Genomic DNA, 19,671 nt, shown 5'->3' on the forward strand with positions numbered 1-19,671 from the left:
GCAAGGCAAAACTTCAAAGCCAAGGGAAGGAGCATCTTCAGGATCAGGGTGGGGCTTGCAGATAATGAGAATTAGGGGGAACATTTAAGCTGTAAGAATCAACTTAGTAGCAAGTACCCCAAGTCATAAGTGACTGGAAGGATAGTGCATGGGGCAGTTCTAATTGTACTGCTACCTCTGGGCAAAATGTCATAATTCCATGATGCTGGACTGCTCCACCTAGCATGAAAGACTTTAGTCTTTCCATAACTGACCAGATTAATGCTTATGACCCAGAGCTTTTGACATTTTTCTTTCCCTAAAAGTGCCAGCTTTCTTTTCCTCCCTCTGGATTTGGCAGTCTGCCTCTTCTAGGAAGAGGGTACTTTGTGTTTTTCAGCCATGTTGATGCCTGGGTTTGCACTGACTTGGTCAAAAGACCTGGTTTCAGTACTGTCATGAAATGCTTGAGAATTAGGGTCAGCAGCAGCTCTCCTGCAACAGCAGCTGATTTATTGTGGGTCCAAACTCAAGCCCTTCACAGAGACATGGCCTCAGGCTATGTCTGACCATGTTGGAGGTCAGAGGACAGATGATTTAGAATTGCCTTTTCTTTGCTGAGTAAGCCTGCTTGAATATGTTGATAAATAAGCAGGAATTTTGCCTGCAGTGTTATTTCCCAGATGTCTATCTGCATTAATGGCAATCGTCTGAGGAACTGAAGCCTTTGTTCACTGTGATGTGCCTGTCTCCCGTTGTACAGTCCTATTGGCTGCATCTTCTGTATAGGATTTCTCTCTAAATTAGAAATAAATTGTTCCAAACCATTACAAATCAAATAGAAACAAGAATCTTCAAGGCAGTGAAATGTGAAATCTACAACTCATTTATCTTTAATTTTGTTTTACTTGCCTTTAAATTCAGATTTAGTTTGCAAGTTCACTACTCAATGTAAGTCTAGTGAATAATAGGGAAAAATAATAATTCTACTTGTTTGGAAAATTATGGTTTTCATATTAAAGAATTTAATTTTAAAAATACATTTAATATACAAGGATTAGTCTGCACAGTAAGCAATGTTGTCGAAATTGCTTTTTTCTTGTGTGTATGTAAGTGTAAGCTATTTAACTGTGTCCTAAACAAGCAGTCTCTGACCAACAGAACCTGAGTTCCAATAGCTTTCTGCTGTGTAGTTTCTGTATGTAACTTTTCATAGTTTTAATATCATTTCTTTGGCAAAGAACTTGTAGTATTTCTCTTCTCTTTTTGCCCAGTGATCACTACATAAATGATCATTAGGCAGAAGATGGTTGGAAAAGCATACTCATCCACAATTATAATTGTGTAAAGCTCTATTTTTTTAACAAAGTAGTGCAAAAAGCATTGACTCAATGTTCTCCTTTGTTGATTCTCTCCAGACTACACAGTGAAAAGATAGGCTTGTTGGTATTCATGTTTTTTAAAGACATAGAATTACAGTTGTGACACTTTGTTTAGTTTTTAAATAGAATGTTTGGTTTAGCAGTTTTGAGTGGTTGTTTTCTATGTGAGTGAGGTGGTCAGGAGAGGAGGCAGGCTGCTTCTGACAATTTCTTCTCCTTGGATTCATCCCATTAAAATCAGTTGATTTCTGCTTATGCCAGGATGTAAAAACTCACTTTGTGATTAAGTCCTCTCTTCCACACAAACTTTACAAGTCTTTCCCTTTTCTCCTGCTGTGGACTTTGACTGGGCAAAATCCATGGGAGAGGTCCATAGGACAGTGGAGAAATCTGTCTCAAAAGCAGTGTTGACGTTTTATCAGTGGGGTACCTACACAGGTCACGTGCGAGAGCCTTGAAATCCTGCTGTGCAGAGGAGACACGCTTAGGAATCATTCCTGTCAGACAAGTGGTTAGCAGGGTCTCTCTTTCACTGTTGCTAGGACACCAGCACTGATCCTTTACAAATTCTTTTGAAATCTAACATTCTACAAAGTAGCTTGAGTGGGTTTATGTTATCTGGTTCTTTTTCTATAACCATAATAAGGGAATGTCTGCACATGACCTAGTCTAACCTCCTCCTCGAAGAAGAGTCAACTTCAAAGTTAGATCAGGTTGGTCAAGGCCTTGCAAAGTTGTGATCCAAGCATCTCCACTGGATCATGTTTTTGTTGGTTTTGATTTGTAGCATGGATCACCATGTGCTGTTTCCATTTTGCAGTGAGCTTCTCCAGTTCATAACGAGTGGTCCCGTTCTTGCTATGGAGATCTTAGGAGATGATGCAGTTAGTAAGTGGAAAGCAATAGTGGGGCCAGCAAACCCTGCAGCGACTGAAAGTGATACACTGGACAGCATCAGAGAGAACTTTGGACATGGTGGCCTAAGAAATGCAGCTCATGGCCCAGATTCAGTTGCTTCAGCTGCTAAAGTAAGTTTTTGACTTTCTTGACTGAAGTTTATTTTTTAACTTTGTCTTTTAACAATTGGGTCAGGAATCTCATTTTTTTTCCACACTTTAGTTCGGAACTAGTTTCCATATTCTTCCTTGCTAGCATGGAAAAATAAACTGTCTGAAAAGAGAAATCTTATTTATCTCTGTCACAAAGGGGAACCTTGGGCACTTTGATCAGGAGGGCATGCCTGGTCATTTTTAATGTCTTCTGTACATCACAAACAATGAGTTAATTGCACAGTCTGCGTAGTCTACCTAGAGCCTACCACTGTTGGTCATAAAAAGGAAGGGATTAAACAATTAAATCCTTTTGTGCCCTCCTGTGTTTCGCTTATCTGTTCTCCTCCACAGTCCTCACTAGTCCTCTGTCTGCAACCTACTTTGCTGTTACTGTTCAGAATGAAAAAATATGAAAACAGGCCACTTTGTAGGGCTTTGTGCTTTGAGAGGTAATATATTGAACATGACTTTGAGGAGTTTGGTTCTGTTTTGCTTTGTTTGCAGTGTCTTTCCTTAGTGCTAAGAAAAAGCCCTGGAACTGGGTGATAGGTATTGCCAGCGTTTCTGTAGAATTAAGGAGATTATTTGTGTGCATTGCTGTGGGACAGACATGCTGATAAGTGATGGCAAGAATAAAGTTTGTCTCATGGTTGATTGGTATGTTGCTGTGGTGTTTTAGCTGTCAACCAATGGGGAAAAGATAGCAGTTTTTGCTTCCTTCATCCTAGTCTTTCCTCTGTTTAACTTGGAACAGCTGCAGTAGTGTAGCTGGAGAGAGATCTGCCTCAGAATACCTAAAAAAAGCTGCCACGCAGTGTATACAAGAAAATGTACACAGAGATCATATCCCGGTGGTGAGGGCAGGGTTGGTCAGACTCCTCTTGTGACTGACATTAGGCTGTGTGGTGTAGCAGGCTGACTGCAAAGCATGGGCAGTTTTCTGCTGGTCAGGGACTCATCTTGCTGATCTGCACTGTGCCTGAGCTGCTGGATCTTCTTGCAGTGCCTCTGGTTTTGGCAAGAAATCATATGCTGGACCTGAGGTACTTTCTCTTGTGGCAGACTTGATGAAGATGTTACACAGTCAAAAAGAGTTCAGATAAAATTGATCTTTTCTGATGAAGGAGAATTATAGTCAGAAAAGTCTTTGAAGTTCTGATTAAATAGTTAGATGTGTTCAAATATAAGGGTGATAGTTTCTCTTTGTTCTTGTGTACTGCCATGACAACTGTGCCAGCTTCTGAACCGAGAGTGTAGGAAAGAGCATCTATTAGCATAAAATCTTGGTTAGGAGCATAAGTATGTTCTTTGGTTTAAGTTTGTTGTTCTTTTCACATTTCATTATTTTTGAAATGCTGTCTGGAAGGCCCTGTTCATCTGCAGCATTTTTATGGCACTGGAATTATTTTACTGAACCTCTGTAGGTATGTGCATCTTTGTGGTGTTGCTGATACCGATCTTCAATAAATCAACCAAAATTGTGAATTTAATGCCCTTGTACCTATTTTAATTTAGTAGGCCCAGCATTATATGGCTGTATAGCAGTTGCTATGGAAACTAGTTGACTGTGCCTTGCAGAAGCTTTTCTGAAAAGAAAGGAATATAAGATAAAGGGACCTAAATGAACTCTTCTGACAGAAAACTGAAGTCCCAAAGACATTTAATGAATGTATTATAAGCTGAACAGTTAAACTGGAAGGCTGCATTGTTCTTTTGGGGGCTAAGTGACAAGTGAAAGTATGTCTCTGATACACTCTAAGCTGCTGTCTCTCTGCAGGCCAAATTTTGTAAGTTCTTTAAATCAGGAATAAAGGGAAAGGAAAAGAATTTTATTTTTTAAGGCTCTACATTGTTATAGTTTGACTTTTCATTATGCCAGTCCTTCAGCATTATTAAGTTAATTTTCTTTTATGTATTTTTATGGATAAAACTAAGTGTTGAATAGTATACATATTTTGCTGCCTTTTCCTGGCTGCTACTTTTAGAGTAAACAGAAGTTAACGGAGTGGGACAAGGTCTTTGAAACATGCAGCATTTTATCAGTATAAGAATGTAGGCAATGAACCCTTTTGTCTCAGATGTGCCTACTCAAAATGTGGATTATTTGCTAGCAGAAAAACAAAAGCCATTTTTCCTTCTATGGAAAGATCCATTAGTTTGAATTGTATAATTGTTTGAGTAAGGATTACAGAAATTGTCGAAGTGCTGTGAGCTAAAGACTAGGAGATAGGTAAGTCTATTCCATTTGAATTGAGCTAATAAATTAAATGAGACTTTTCCAGGAAATGGCCTTTAGCATTGCTACTGTTATAAAGGAAAAAATCACATAGATTTGGTAGTAGTTTTTCCTGGATGTAATTTTTTTCCCTTAAATAGAAATTTATCAATTCTCGTACTGAATTTGACCGATAGGTCTGAAATGGAATCTGTGTTTTGCAGATTTGTTAATTTGCAGATTGTGTAACATATGGGAATAAATGGTATGGAAAAAGTGTGAAGCTGACAGTGAACAGTGAAAAAATATCACTGAGGAAAGAAACCTGACTGTCAAGCTCCCCCTAGTATGGTCTAAGGCCCAAAGCTGTATGATAATCAAATAGTGATGGTGGGAAGAAAAGAAGTGATCAGAGGCAAAAGGTTCTTTTGTTTTATCCCAGAAATCAAAGCAATTGAGTTCATCAGCTTCAATTCAGTAAGATTCAAAAAAAAAAAAATATAAGGTCAATAAGGCATGAGGAATGAGTCGGCAATTTTAGACAAAGTTTAATTGTTTAAGAGGAAAGGGGGAAAATGTAAATAAATGGGAAGGAGGTCAGTTTTGTATATGAAAAGAAAATGTACTGAGAAATGGATAATAGTTGTATTTTTGCTTATATAGTGGAAAAGATGGTTTGAAAACAAGAGAAGACAAAATATGTGTGTATGGGACTGTACTTGGGAAGATAGTGAGGAAAGAGAGAAAATCTGGAAATCTGGGAACACCTCCACCAAATGATTGTGGCAGCAGCATTTTGAATGCTCTGAGTGTAAACAGATTTCATTGCAGAAGTGCAAGAGAAGACATTGCAAAAAATATTCCGGTCACGTTTTTATGATTGTGGCAATGGTGCCAAAGATGAAAAGATACATTTGAGTAATAGTATAGGGAAGAAGTATTTGTAGCAAAAAAAAAATAATACCTGTACTTAAGATTTATCTTCTGTACTTATGGATACTTCACCTCTTGTTACTTGTGATGAAAGCTGATACATGCAGCTAGATCAATCTAAAATGTATTCAATTACACTTGTTTTCAGGAGCTGGAGTTGTTCTTTCCCTCCAGTGGGGGTCGTGGACCAGTGAGCAGTGCAACATTCAAAAACTGTACTTGTTGCATTATTAAGCCTCATGCTCTTAATGAAGGTAAGCAATGCAGATAGCAGAGGGGAAAGCAGTGTGTGCTTCATTGTATCCATGATCACTCCTACGCCCATTTTTTGGGAGAATGAGACTGCCAGAGCACAGAGTATATTTCATAGTACTTACAAAACCATGCAGATACATTGTCCTTCGTACACATTTAGTGTTTCTGTGGTTCAGTTCCATGAAGAGTGAGTGTGTTATGTGCTTTCCATGTGGATACTTGTTAATTTCAGAATAAGAAGGGAGAGGTGAAAAAAGAAGGCTAAAAGCATACATGAGATTTGATGACTCTTATTGTGACAACTTACCTTGTCCTTGCTCCTGTCTGCCCACCACAGTCACCTGCTGGAGGTTAGCATCCTTACAACAGAATGAAAGCAGGACACTGGCTATATTGCAGGGCCTTCCACTCATGCAGTAACACATTAGATTAAAACTACTCACAAAGGGAGATTTGTGCTCTTATGAATCTTGTTCTGCTGAATGCAGCGGGGATGGAAAGTAGAAAAGGCTTGTTAGTGAAAATTAACCAAAGACCTAAAGCGTTTGGTGGACTCTGTGATGCTTTCTGTGCCAGAGAATGTCCTTTGAGTTTGCCATATGAGTATTGGAAATGTTTAATGCCCTACAGTTACCATGGAAAAATAATCTCACTTGTGTGTCCTGGACTTAGATGTAGGAGCAGTGAGTGCAGTAAAATGTTTTGGCTCTGGCACTGAAACAGTATTTTTGAATGCAGAATAAATATTGCCATGTGAGAGCGCTGAGTTTTTTCTTAGTAAGATGCGCAGCACACTGCAGCATTTCAATCACTTTTCTGTGGATAGCTGAAATGGAAACAGCAGAAGTGGCTGGAGCAGTTTCCAGGCCTTTCACACCTCATGTGGGATGTCTGGAGAGCTTGCTGAAAAAAATGAAAAGGCTTTCACAAGAAAGAGTCTCGCAGTTGCTGCTGATAATATCCCTGTTATCTTTTCCAGGCCTTGCATGGTATCTGCTGCTGATAAGTCTGCCATGCAGCAAAGACAGAGTGATGTTCCTTTTACAGAAATATGGGCAGCAGTTGGGACTATGACTTTACCTAGCTACCTGTTTGCAGAGGACAAATTTTTATGTGGCAGGATGAATATACAGATGGCTTGGACTGCTCTTTTCTCTACTTGATATAATTTCTATTACATATAGAGGCTCAGACTCTATCTTAGTGAGCTCAGGTTGTCTCTTCCTGTTTTTAATCTTCTTTGTTTCTGCAGATTTCATAGTGCCCTGTCTATTACTCTCTTTCCTTTTTCTTAAATTTCCCTGAATTTTTCTGAGTCACCAAAAGACAAATTCTGACCCTGTTTGTACTCGCCTCTGGGAGATGAGTGTCTGTAGGAGCTGAGAGAGAGAGAATGGATAAACAAAAAATCTGTGTGCACACCCAGCTTTGTAGTGTGAGCTCTAGAAAGACTGGCCTAAGGTTCAGCTTAGGCCCTTATATATCCACTATATACTTCATTTTCTCACAGCACAGAGGGCTGGAAAGGCAGATGACAGCTGCCAAACAGAACTGAAATTTGAAAGAGAAAGTGTGTGTTATCTGAGCGTTCTCCCTCCATGCAGCTTTGACAACTACCTTGAAGAGAATTAAGAAATCAAAACTGAATTTTCTAAGTCAGCAAAGCTTTTTATGAATCTGTTGTGGTTTAGCCCCAGCTGGCAACTAAGCCCCACACAGCCACTCGCTCACTTTCCCCAGTGGAATGGGGGAGAGAATCAGAAGAGTAAGGGTGAGAACACCTGTGGCTCGAGATAAAGACAATTTAATAAGAAAAGCAAAAGCCATGCACACAAACAAAGCAAAACGAAGAATTAATTCACCACTTCTCATGTGCAAGTGTTCAGCCATCCTGAGGAGAGCTGGAATCCATCACATGTAATGGTGACTTGGGAAGACAAATGCCATTACTCTGAACGTTTCCCACTTCCTTCTTCTTTCCACCGGTTTTATTGCTGAGCATGACATCATATGGTCTGGAACATCTGTGTGGTCAGTTGTCTCATCTGTGTCCTTTCCCAGCCTCTTTTCACCCCCAACCCACTCGCTGGTGGGGTGGTGTGAGAGATAGAAAAGACCTTGTAAGAGCTACTCAGCAATAACATAAGTATCCCTGAATTATCAGCACTGTCTTCAGCACAAATCCAAAACACAGCTCCATACCAGCTACTGTGAACAAAATTACCTCTATCCCACCCTAAACCAGTACATTCTCCACGACTCATTCCATACCATTTACCTCATGCTCAGACCCCACACTATCCAATACATCCTCACTAACCATCTCCCCCTTCCCATCCTTTAATCCTATATGCAGATATGCTTCCCTTAATTTGTGGACCACCCTTGTGAAATGTTTGCAAAAGGTCCACAAAAGGCCTATTGAGTTCATTTAGTCCATGACTTTGGGCTCCATCTGTTACGGTGGTCACTCAGGACAGGATAGGATGTTTTGTGTGGAGTTACTGAGCACTAAAGCCAGCTCAGGTCAGATCCCTGCTACACTTGCACTGCTTCATCTAAGACTTGTCCTTCATTGATTTAGGTGGTTCCTGCTACAGTAATTCCTATAACATGCAACTCACATCACAACTTACAATTTAAAGGTTTATCCATTACAATCTTCACTACTGTTCCATTTGGATCAGACTGAAGAGTTTAACACTGCAGTTAGTTCCTCCCCTTAACCCTGCTTGGACTTATCCACAGACTGCAGCCCCTAGGGTTGTACCTGTTCCAAGTGGAGCCTTATCTATGTGCTGCAGTGTCTCCAGGGGACTGCCCGCTGCTTATCCACAGGCTTATCCACAGTCATGGTTGCTTTGAGGTGCACCTGTTCCAGCGTGGCATTAGCTGCAGGCCACAATGTTTTCAGAGATGTACCTGCTCCAGCATGGCCTTACCCACAGGCACAGTCCCTTCAGAACTAAACCTGCTCCAACATGGCCTTACCTGTGGCTGCAGTCCCTCCAGGGGTGTACTGCTATGTCGTGGGCTTATCCATGGCCACATGCTTTTGAGGTGCTCTAGAATGACTCATGCTTCAAGGTGTACCTTCTCCAGCGTGGATTTATCCTTGAGCTACAATCCCTTCAGAGTATACTTACTGCTGCAGCACAGACAGAACCATGGCCATGGAGGCATGTAGATGTACCTACTCTGGCATAGGCTTATCCATGACCACAGATGCTTTGAGGTGTCCTGCTCCCATGTGGGCTCATCCACAGGTCACAATCCCTTTGACTCAAGTTCATACTGGAGTTCCAGCCTGTCCAGCACAGCAGCACAGAAACAGCAGCGATGTCCTGGCCACCTGCCAGCCCAGGTGCATCACCAATGCCATTTATCCAAATGCTCCCAGGATCAGCAGAGTAAGGTGATCGGCAGCACAGCTCTACAGCCAGCAGGGAAAGCAAAAAGCCACCACTCATCAGCACTAGACTCAGGCAGACAAGCCCCATGGAAGCACAGGAGCCTCACGATTAATAGCTGAACAGCAATAACAGCTATAAACTCAATCCAGGACATTTCAATCAAACGTGGCACTATCACAAACCCTGTGAGCCCCACCTTGGGTGCCAAAAAGAACTGTTGTGGTTTAAACCCATCTGGCAACTAAGCCCCACACAACCGCTCACTCATTCTCTCCCAGTGGGATGGGGGAGAGACTTGGAAGCGTAAAAGTGGGAAAAATTGTAGGTTGAGATAAAGACAGTTTAATAAGCAAAGCAAACCAAGGAATTCGTTCATTGCTTCCATTGGTAGGCAAGTGTTCAGCCACCTCCAGGTTACTTGGAAAGATGCCACAATTCCGAATGTCCCCCCCACACTGTTCCATCTTATTCCTCTGGCTTTATATGCTGAGCGTGACTCCATAATGTATGGAATATCCCTGTGGTTGGTTGGGGTCAGCTGTCCCACCTGTGTCCCATCACAACTTGTTTTGCACCCCCAGCCCAGTCACTGGTGGGATGGTGTGAGAGGAAGAAAAGGCCTCCACTGTGTGTAAGAGCTGCTCAGCAATAACATAAAACATTCCTGTGTTATCAGTGCTGTCTCCAGCGTGAATCCAAAATACAGCCCCATAGTAGCTGTGAAGAAAATTAACTCTACTCCAGCCAAAACCAACACGTAATTTTAAGTTAACATCAAAAGTGATGGAATTCAAGGACTGGCCATGTTTTAACTGTACTAAGACCACTTGTCCCAGCTTGTTTTCTCCAATATTACTTTGTATGTTTCAAAACCCACAGGCACTGCACCTCTTAAAGAGATTATGAGACTGAGGAGGTCTTGTAAAATTTTGCAGAAGTCTCACTTCTGATGAAGAGTTGGTCTTAGGAAGGGGTAGAGACACTGGCTGAGCAATGGCTTCTGTCTTTGGCTGAGAGCACTGGTGTGGATTCATATTGCAGTTGGACCAATTCCAGTGTGCAGTTTTAAGTGAGATGGATCATTCTTCACAAGGGCTGCAGGAACTTTCCAGCATCAGCCCAATGGGCCAGGAGTGTTGCAGGGGAGAGAATTTAGCTTTCTTAGCCTGTCCTCTTCTGTCTTTCTTAGTGTTTCTCATATTATTCTTCAGTTTATTTTTGTGAATAACAACAGAAATATCACTGAGTGGCATCTCTTGGTGCACATGTTCATCTTACAAAGCATTTTTTATTGTCACAGTTGGAAGAATCCCAACAGAGTAGAGAGCTGTGTGCTACCTTTAAGACAGTTTTTGGGAGTCCTCCTCATCTCCCTTTTAATATCTGTTAGCAACTGTGTTCAGTGATACTCAAGACGTTCTGGTTGTAGCAGCAACATCTCCTGTGTCTTCCTGTATCTCAGTTGAAGTAGGTGCTATAGCAACTAATGAACTGCCCTTTTGGCAAAATTGCATGCAGGAGACTGCCTGGTCTTAAAAATGAACTACTTGCTTACCCCATCTAGCTGTGGCTGTCCACCCTGCTGTTTTGGTAGGAAGGAGGTACATGGAAACACAGTAGGTGGAGAGGAAAGGAAATCCTGTGTGGCCAGTGTGAAAAGGTGGTTTGGCAGAGCCAGAGGCATAGAGAAGAATTTATGTGGATCAAAGCAGCAGAGCTTCTTATGCATTGGAATTTTGATTTGTGCTCTACAAATTTTCAGTATTGAGTTTCTAAAAATAAACCTTTTTACCATTTCCTATGCACTGCTGAGTCTTTGAACTTCACTATCTAATTACCATGAATATAAGCTGCTCATTACATATTTACAATTACTTGAAGTTTCACTTACGCACTGGAGTTTATGCAGAGCTTTAGTCTTTATTTCTGCAGAAACATATGACGGAATTAATTATTTGAGTTTTGCTTTCTGGTTCTTTTTCCCAGGGTTTGTTTTTTCTCCAGGGTCTATTGCATAACTAATTCTTAGAAGGAGAAATCTTCTGTTTTTCTATCCCAGAAGATGGTTTGCTTGAAAAAGAGCTGTAAACTAGGATGCTTTTCGGTGAGCTTACCTTGCTGTCAAAAGGCTGGATGTAATTCCTAGTTTATGCTGGTTAATTCTTGGACAGAGTCCTTAGGAATTGACCTTGATTGCCATAGGGGGTTTATAGGGTTCCTATCCAGTGACAAAGTAGTGGAAAATCAGTATTGGTTTTATCTCTGGCCTTGCTGACCCTCTCCTGACAGGCATACGGGAACAACCGTTCCCAGGCAGCCACAGCAGTGCAGCCCCACCACCCGCAGGACCTGGTGCAGCAACCACCCACTAGAGAAGTCCTGTAAGCAAGAGTGTCCAAATAGTCTGCCAGGCTGCAGGGAACCCTGAGGCCTGATAAAGGGTGTCAGGGGAGTTATGTGAAGTTTTACTTCAGCTGTCAAGGGTGCTGGTAATGCTGGAGGAATGGTATCACAGAATCACAGAATCACAGAATACGCTGAGTTGGAAGGGACCCACAAGGATCATTGAGTCCAACTCAGCCCTGCATGGGACCATCCCCAAGAGTTACACCATCTGCCTGAGAGTATCATCCAAACACTTTGTTAACTCTGTCAGGCTTGGTGCTGTGACCACTTCCCTGGGGAGCCTGTTGCAGTGCACAACCACCCTCTGGGTGAAGAACCGTTTTCTAATATCCAGCCTAAACCGCCCCTGACACAACTTCAGGCCATTCCCATGGGTCCTGTCACAGGTCATCACAGAGAAGAGATCAGTATCTGACCCTCCTCTTCTGCTCATGAGGAACTTGTAGACTACGACGAGGTGTCCCCTCAGTCTCCTCCAGGCTGAACAGACCAAGTGACCTCAGCCGCTCCTTATATGGCATCACTGGCCCTCTAGGAATGTACATCATACATATCTCTTAAAGAAGTAAGGCAGTAGCTATTTTGTCAATCTGGTGTCAGCATAATGTCTTCTGTGGAGGATCAGAGATGGGAAAATGGCTGGGAAGGCCATGGAAGGCAGTGTATCCCAGAGCTCTGACCTAAACAGCTTTAGCTCATTCTCTGGCGGCTCCTCCCAGTGGAGATGAAGTGCTTCCCTGGCTGGCAGCAGTGAGACGGTTGTATTTTAACTCTAAAGAGGATTTGCAAGAGCAGTCTAGTTCCTCTTTATTGGGAGCTGGAATGCAAAAGCAACCTGATGCTACTCTGTGCACACTTGTTCTAACAAGGGAGATATGTCATGGTTTGACGCGTTTGGCATCTGTCACACTTTTCTTTTAGTCTTCTCTTCTCTGGAGACCAATTTTCAGTCAAGTAAGTGAAGCTCTAGGGTTGTGTGGCTAAGTTATTTAATATTTTGAAATTTTTAGTGTGGATCTGTGTTCTGTAATCCTCTTGCTTCTTGTGCTTCTGATACTTCAGATACAAAATCATAGTTGCAATCACTTAGATATTCTCTTTTTGTAATTCCCCTCATGTTACTGGATCTAGAGGTATTAACAGTAGTGCTCAGAGGCCAAAACTGTAAATTCACCAAAATGATTAAATATCAGTTTAATGCCCTGAGGACAGTTATGACTTGACTCTTTTGTGAGCAGAAATAGCATCTTATAGATCACTGGGTGGGATTAGCTTTAATGTAACAGTTTAGTCATGTTTGCTGTAGGAATTAGAATTTGGTATTTCATGACTGGTTTAAAGTTTCTTTGATGTGGCCTTTAGTTACTTCTTTTGAAAAATGAACAGTGGAAAAATTTGAAAATAGTGATGATCAGGCTAAAGAAGCGTGTTATAGTTCACATTTTGAACGTAGGCTGCAGCACAGAGCTTGAGAGGTGAAATCCTGCTGTGCTATTCTGCACTCTCAGGCTGCAACATGGGTTCTCCTAACATTAGAGTTTTGCCTAAAACAAATTTGGGGCTAGAACTGTGCCATGAACTTGAAAAGCAAAACTGCTAGTCAAGACTTCATTGAGCCTGATGCAAACTGAAGGGTCTGCCTAGAGGCAAGGGAGCTTCTATGGTCTTGAGAGCTCTTAGGCATGAGACTGATTACCCAGACAGGCTTGTTCTCCTAGTAGGTGTTAAGTTTGAGATTTTGTTCTAACTTTTTTTTTAAAGTTAAATCCTTGTTCCTCTTATGTAATTAAAAAAAAATACAGTGACATCTTCCACAGTATTCTTCAACTAAAATTTAAGTCTTATAGAAAGCAAAATGAACAGGAATTATTTCTTTCCAAGTGGAAAAGATATTCTGTAGAAACATGGTTTTAGACCTATACTGAGTGGATGATAAATCTTACAGACGTCTTCTATCTTAGTAGTGAGTAGACAGCTTTAGAAGCTTGTAGAACTTTACATTGATTAACAAAATGCTGCATGACAGGTAACCATAAGAATCATATTTCTTATTTATGTAAAGCCAGAAAAATTCCAATTGAGAGAGTAGTTTGTTGCTCCAAAGACAAACCTAACTTTGGCAAAAAGAATATCAAGGACTAGTTCAGTCTCAAGCACATAGAGAAACAAGGTTTATTTATGTAGGATCTCAAGAGAGTGAGTGAGAAGTATTTGTAGAGAGTGGGAATCCAGCATTGTAGTGGATTATGTGTCTGACTGCAAACAACTGAGAACTGTTCCTGACACGTGACATACTTGTTGCTCTTTGAAAGAGAGAAAGCATCACTATGATATAATGTCCAATTCACCTCACTATTATGCTAAGTATAGTTACATGTATGTGCTAAGGAAATTAAATAAGCTGGAAAAGAAAAAGAGGATGGGATAGTGGAGGTGCAAATCTGTTGTCATTCTCAGGACTATGTATCTATTTCATGTTTTTTTATCAAGACAGTTTGTATTCATTAGATAAGATTTTTAAAAATTATAAACAAACTCTGGAAATTGTTTCTTTTTTTTACCTTTTTAGGCATAAGTTTGACTAATTCATTATTTTTATTTTCAACAAACCTAGAATTAGAACAAGGTTTTCAGAAAGCTGTCTTCTCATGCTTGAGAAAAAACGAGGAATGCAATTTTCTCATAAGTAATCTGAAAGCATATGTTCTCTTTGTGACAAGTATTTGTAATAAAAAGGTGAAGTGCAGATACTGTGGAGTTCACCTCGATGTAGGTGGAACTTTGGATCTTTTCTACAAGGTTGAGTACCAAGAGGTATCAGCAATAGCCTTGATGCACCTAACAATTAGAAGTCTGTAAGGAACTATTTGAAGACAGAATCTCAAAGTGGAAAAAAAGTTGTAGGATGAATACAAGTCTTTGCAGATACTTCAAAGTACAGTGGATTGTTTGAGATGTGACCTCTGGGTCATGCACAACATGGCAATCTTAGTGCTGCAGTCACGTGAAAACTATCTAGTAAAGCCCTGTGCTTTCAGATGCTGGCATTCTTTTGCAGACAGATTTGTCCAGGCAGAAGATGTATTTATGCAAAATTACATGCAGTTTGTTTCTTGTGTTTTCCTTGAATAAATTATATATAGGGTGGTGAAGCATTTGGTGGTGTCTAGTGGTGCTGGGGTTTTTTAGGTTGGCTGGGTTTTCTTCTCTTTTGAGAAGCTAGGAAAAAAGTGATTAACATTAAAGCAACCTACTTTACCACTCTATCACCATTTTTTAGAAAAAAATTCTAACTTCCATGAGAACAGTAGTCCCTCCGCTTCCATCTGTGTTTTGAATTCTTCACTGTAGTTGCAATGATGGATATTCCTTGCCTGGGGTGTTTGTTTTTGAAGCTAAGCCGATGTTGTTTCTTGGTTATTTCCTGCATAAAGTTTTAGCAGCTTGGCATTGGATTCCCAACTTAGACTAACTTTGGATTTCAGTAGCTGGTGGAAAAGTGACATTTATTTTTTTGAAGTATGAAAAATGTATTTGAACTGGTTAAGGTAGAGGGGGAGATGAACTGAGTCTGGAAATCCTTTCTGACAGTTTGAGACAGGAAGGAAGAGGAGGAGATATACTGAGATATACTTCAGAGAAACAAACAGATCAAATGGCACAACCAGTCCTTGCTGAAGCTTATAAATATCCTCCAACTGGAGAGTGTTTCCCATTTGTGTTTAGCAGACTTGTATTAATGGTGTTTATGTTGATGAAACTTATCTCTCTGCGGGGATGATGGTATTAAAAAACACATTAGAAATTAGTGTTTATTACTGCATTTTGGGATTTTCACTCTTAAAGGGTTAGAGAAAAGTCAATTCTAACAGTGGACCAGAGAATTTCGGGCTAATGAAACTTCTTTCATATCAAGGAAACTGATGAATCAGAACTCTATAATTTCATTTAAATCACTCAGTGATGATATGATGGATATCGACCAACATGTCTTTTTTGAAGGAAAATAAGCTTTACTGATCTCTGCATTCTCTAAGTATGTTTTCTGTAAAGGAAGGTAAGACAGAGCCAGATAGCCTAATTCACTTGAATATCAGTGCCTTTGTCAAAGTTCTTTGCTGCTAGGAAACCAGAATTTTCCTTTAGTGAAGTAATTTGGATATTTAAATCTGTGCAGCATAGCCATAAATGTTGGCCTGAATGTTGGACTGGACATGAGCATTAAAAAATTAAAATTAAAAGGGCTTTACAAATGAAGTCTTGTCACCCATCTAGGGGCCAGTTCTTGTCAATATTGTCACTAATGGCTTGGATGGGGAAGGACAGAGGAAGCTTGCAGTGTTCACAGATGGTGCCAAGTACCTACTGCAATTTTGAAGGATGTGATTAGAATTCAGAACATTCCTGATGAACTGCAGAAGTGAAGCGATGTGAAGATGATGAAACTGAACATAAACTGCATAGTACTACCATGGAGAAGGGAAAATAAATGCACAGATATAAAATAGAGAAGAACTGGCAGGGTATCAGTGAAAAGACTGTAGAGAAATGGTTGGAATAGTGATGTAACATAAGCAAAATCAGCATTCACAATGTTAGACCCACTAGTCCTGCTCAGTACTTGTGAGAGTCCAACTTGTGTGTCATGTCCAGTTTCTGGGCTCTCTGTTTCAAAAATGACATAATCAACTGAGAGCAAAAACAATAAGAGATTTAACCAGTGAAAACTTGATGAAAACTTGAAGGGTTTAATTTATTTAACCTGGAATGGATAAGACAGGGATATACAACTTTCTAGAATTAAATTTACAAAATATGTGCATATTTACTAATTTAGATGAAAAAAGATTTAATCGAAGTATGAAGGAAAACTTCATAGTTTATCACTGGCCTGATGTCTGGTGATTTAACAGAACCAGAATTTACCAGAAATTTTTGAAAATCTTTTAGAAAAATGAAAAAAATGCAGCCATGCACAGTCTAACTCACTGTACCTTGCAGAAAAAAATAAATATGTTGAAATCTCTTCTGTTACTGCCCTTTTCAAATCAGAGTGTAAGGAAAAGGGCAAGGTACTGGATCTGAAAACAGACAAGACACAGAATGTAGGAATATGTGATAGTCTTTTGCCAAGTTAAAAATAAATTATAGAGCTTGCAGAACATTTACTGTTGATCTAGGACAGTGAGTTGGCGAACCTTCCACAGGAAGTGGAATATAAAATTAGTAAAGGCTGGAACAGATTATAGGGCATCTCATGAGGGTTTTAACCTCCAGAGTTAAGTAGTAGATTAAAGTTATTGTTTATAATTATGGGCTAGTGGACACTCCAAGGCGTAATTTTAACCACTTCTTCTCTGTAACTCTAACCGTTGTCCTATGCTTGGTGTTCAGTAGGGATAACCAGATAAAAAAAAGAAAGAAATGTTATTATGTACGTGAGTGGTTTGAATTACAATACTGAATGCCATCATATAATCCAGTGGTATAGCCTCAGCTAAAATATCATGTTTAGTTTTTTTCACACTCGAGAAATAAGCAAAAGCAAATGAAAGTTGTTATAGGCATAGAAACATTCTTCTGGCCGGAGTGATTGACCGTAATCTTCTTAAGTGAAAAAAATTAAATCAGAGTGGATATGCTAAAGGAGTACAAAGTAATGAACATCTTGAAAGAAAGAGCAAAACAAGCTGGATATTTCTTTTTAAACTTTCTCTGAACACAAGAACAAAGAAAGACAAACCTAAGTCTTTCTGGTTTTCTGTAGATATCCAGCCATCAGTTTGAGTTCAGCATAACTATTGCGGAGATGTTGATCTTTCCTTCTTAATCTTTCTTCTTCAGATTCCCATCTCAAATGGCACACGCTGGTGCGTGGATACTAATGGTATCCAGCCAAATTGCTCGATACTTTCTGTAGCCTGGCCATGACCTTTGACTTGAATTTCAGTATGCACCTTTGTATCCGAATGTTGTGTGACTCTTCCCATCTGTTCCCATGCAAGAATTCCCAGAATACCTTTTTTCCCCCTACAAATTTTCATCACTCTGCGTCTTAATGCCCTGTCCAGCATCCGCAAGTGTGGTCTTGCCTTGTTCATAGCAGTTCAGAAAGTTGCAGCTGGGATTAAGCCTTTGAACTTTTCACCCCCTTTGAATCTTTCTATCAGTTCACGTTCTCAGTTGCATCATATGCTCTGTCGTTTTGGCTTCAAGGTCTCCTAAGATTTACTATCTACATAATTTTTGTTGTGCTAGCAAAATGCTGACTTCTGTTCTTCAGTAAAACAGTGGTGATATCTTTGCCTTCACCCTGTTACCTTTTAGCATTTTCAAGTGAATTTTATTTGTAAAGATTTTCACCAGTGCTGCAGTGTTATAGGGTTGTCCATGAGTACCTGTAAAGCTGCCCTTCAGACTTCTTGAGGTTCTCCTTTAATATCAAAACCTAGACAGAAATGAGGAGCGATGGAAATTCTTGGATTCTGTCACTATAAATTATATTCTCTTACCATTTCCTCACATGCTCCTCTTCATCTTCTGTCTGTATCTACTTGTCTTTTTTTTTTTAGATCCTTATGGTTAGCCTGAGTAGCTTTTGAGCTCCTCTTCTGCTTTGTTGGCCCAGTGTCTGTCACTCAGAAGACCCTCCATGACTCACATGGTGCTCCAGAGCACAGATACAAAAATGACTGCATGTCGTTTTTCACAGTGGAGCTGGGAGATCAATAGTTGTAGGTTATCACTCTGATCAAACTTTTGGGGAGTCTAGAAATGGTGTATTTATGTTGCATAGTAAGAATGCCTAGAGCCGAGTTATTCCTAAATAGAAAGAGCAAAAGATAAACCTTGTTTTTCAGGGAATAAGTTGACCAACTGATAGGAAGAAGTTTTATGAGAAGGACTTTATGAGAAGGACATCTGTCGTTTTCTTACTGCACAGTGTTTTTCAATGTTGTCTGAAACAAAGATTAGTGAGAACTTCAACTGAAATACATTGCAGGAGGGCCCAACTCTAAATCCCAATTTTCCATCTTCTGGAATTCAAAAAGGACTTTGCTTAGAGTTAAGCCTGATCATGATTCTCTGGACTTTTGGGACAGGATCTTAACAATTGGCCATAAAGAATCAGATAATTTCATTATACTGTGAAGCAAAATTGCATTTTAAAATGTCAAAAATAGACATGAAATGAAATTGCTGCTTATAGTGCTACATTAAGCACCTGGTACTGGTTACTTGTAGAAATGTGTTCCTGGATTAGGTGGATCATCGATCTGATCAGTCATGGAAGTTTGTGTATTCCTGTAAAAAAAAAAACTGTTGTTGTTCCAGAGGAATTATTTTTAAGTATTGGAAGGGTTTAAAAAAATGACATATGGAGGTTGAGATAAGGAAGCTAGTTCTTGTCTTGCTTTGAAGGCAGTCTGCTGTCTTGCCTAATAAGCTTTTAATACTGGAATGGTTAAATTGGGAAACTGGCCAAGAACAAATGGAAGAGAATGTAACATTCCTGTTTGTAGGGCTGGTGGTTCGTTGTGCACTGGGACTGAAGAGTCCCAATAGCCCAGCTGTTACCTCTCATTGATTAAAGTGATATTAGGTTAAAAGTGACCTTTATTAACTGTTTTATTTTATCCCAAGCCATAATTCTGCAAACAGTTGTAACATTTTTCAGTCGGATGTCTTCCCTGCTACTTTCTGTTTCTTAGTGAAGGACAATGTTCAAATACTATGTATTGTAAAGCAACAAACTGTAGAAGATAAATGTAACTGAGGAGGTCTTGGTACCTTAGCATTTTAACTGATTAAAATATGTCGGAAGATTATCTGTCCTGTGTTAGGTGTGTAGTAACATAATGCTGCCCAGAAGTCATAAAGTGTGTGCCTGCTCTCCTTTTCTCCCTCTCACTTTCTTGTTTTTTTTGGATTAGTATTAAATTCCCCCAGTTGTATTTAGTAATGCTTTCGATTCTTTTGTGCTTTGGGACTGAAAAGTCATCATAACTGGTGCCTAATCTGCAGCTTTGATTTGG

The 19,671-nt window shown here is 40.0% G+C and overlaps 1 protein-coding gene across 3 annotated transcripts in view; it reads left to right on the forward strand.

Annotated features, from left to right (window-relative positions):
- Positions 1–19,671, forward strand: part of NME7 (NME/NM23 family member 7) — a 91,824-nt gene that overhangs the window by 30,170 nt on the left and 41,983 nt on the right. For all 3 annotated transcript variants that reach the window (XM_032679698.1, XM_032679699.1, XM_032679700.1), the window contains 2 exons: positions 2,182–2,389; positions 5,710–5,815. In XM_032679698.1, the coding sequence (XP_032535589.1) occupies positions 2,182–2,389; positions 5,710–5,815 (314 nt within the window). The remainder of the gene's footprint in view (positions 1–2,181; positions 2,390–5,709; positions 5,816–19,671) is intronic.

This window comes from Chiroxiphia lanceolata, chromosome 2, assembly GCF_009829145.1.
Source record: "Chiroxiphia lanceolata isolate bChiLan1 chromosome 2, bChiLan1.pri, whole genome shotgun sequence".
Classification (NCBI taxonomy): Eukaryota; Metazoa; Chordata; class Aves; order Passeriformes; family Pipridae; genus Chiroxiphia; species Chiroxiphia lanceolata.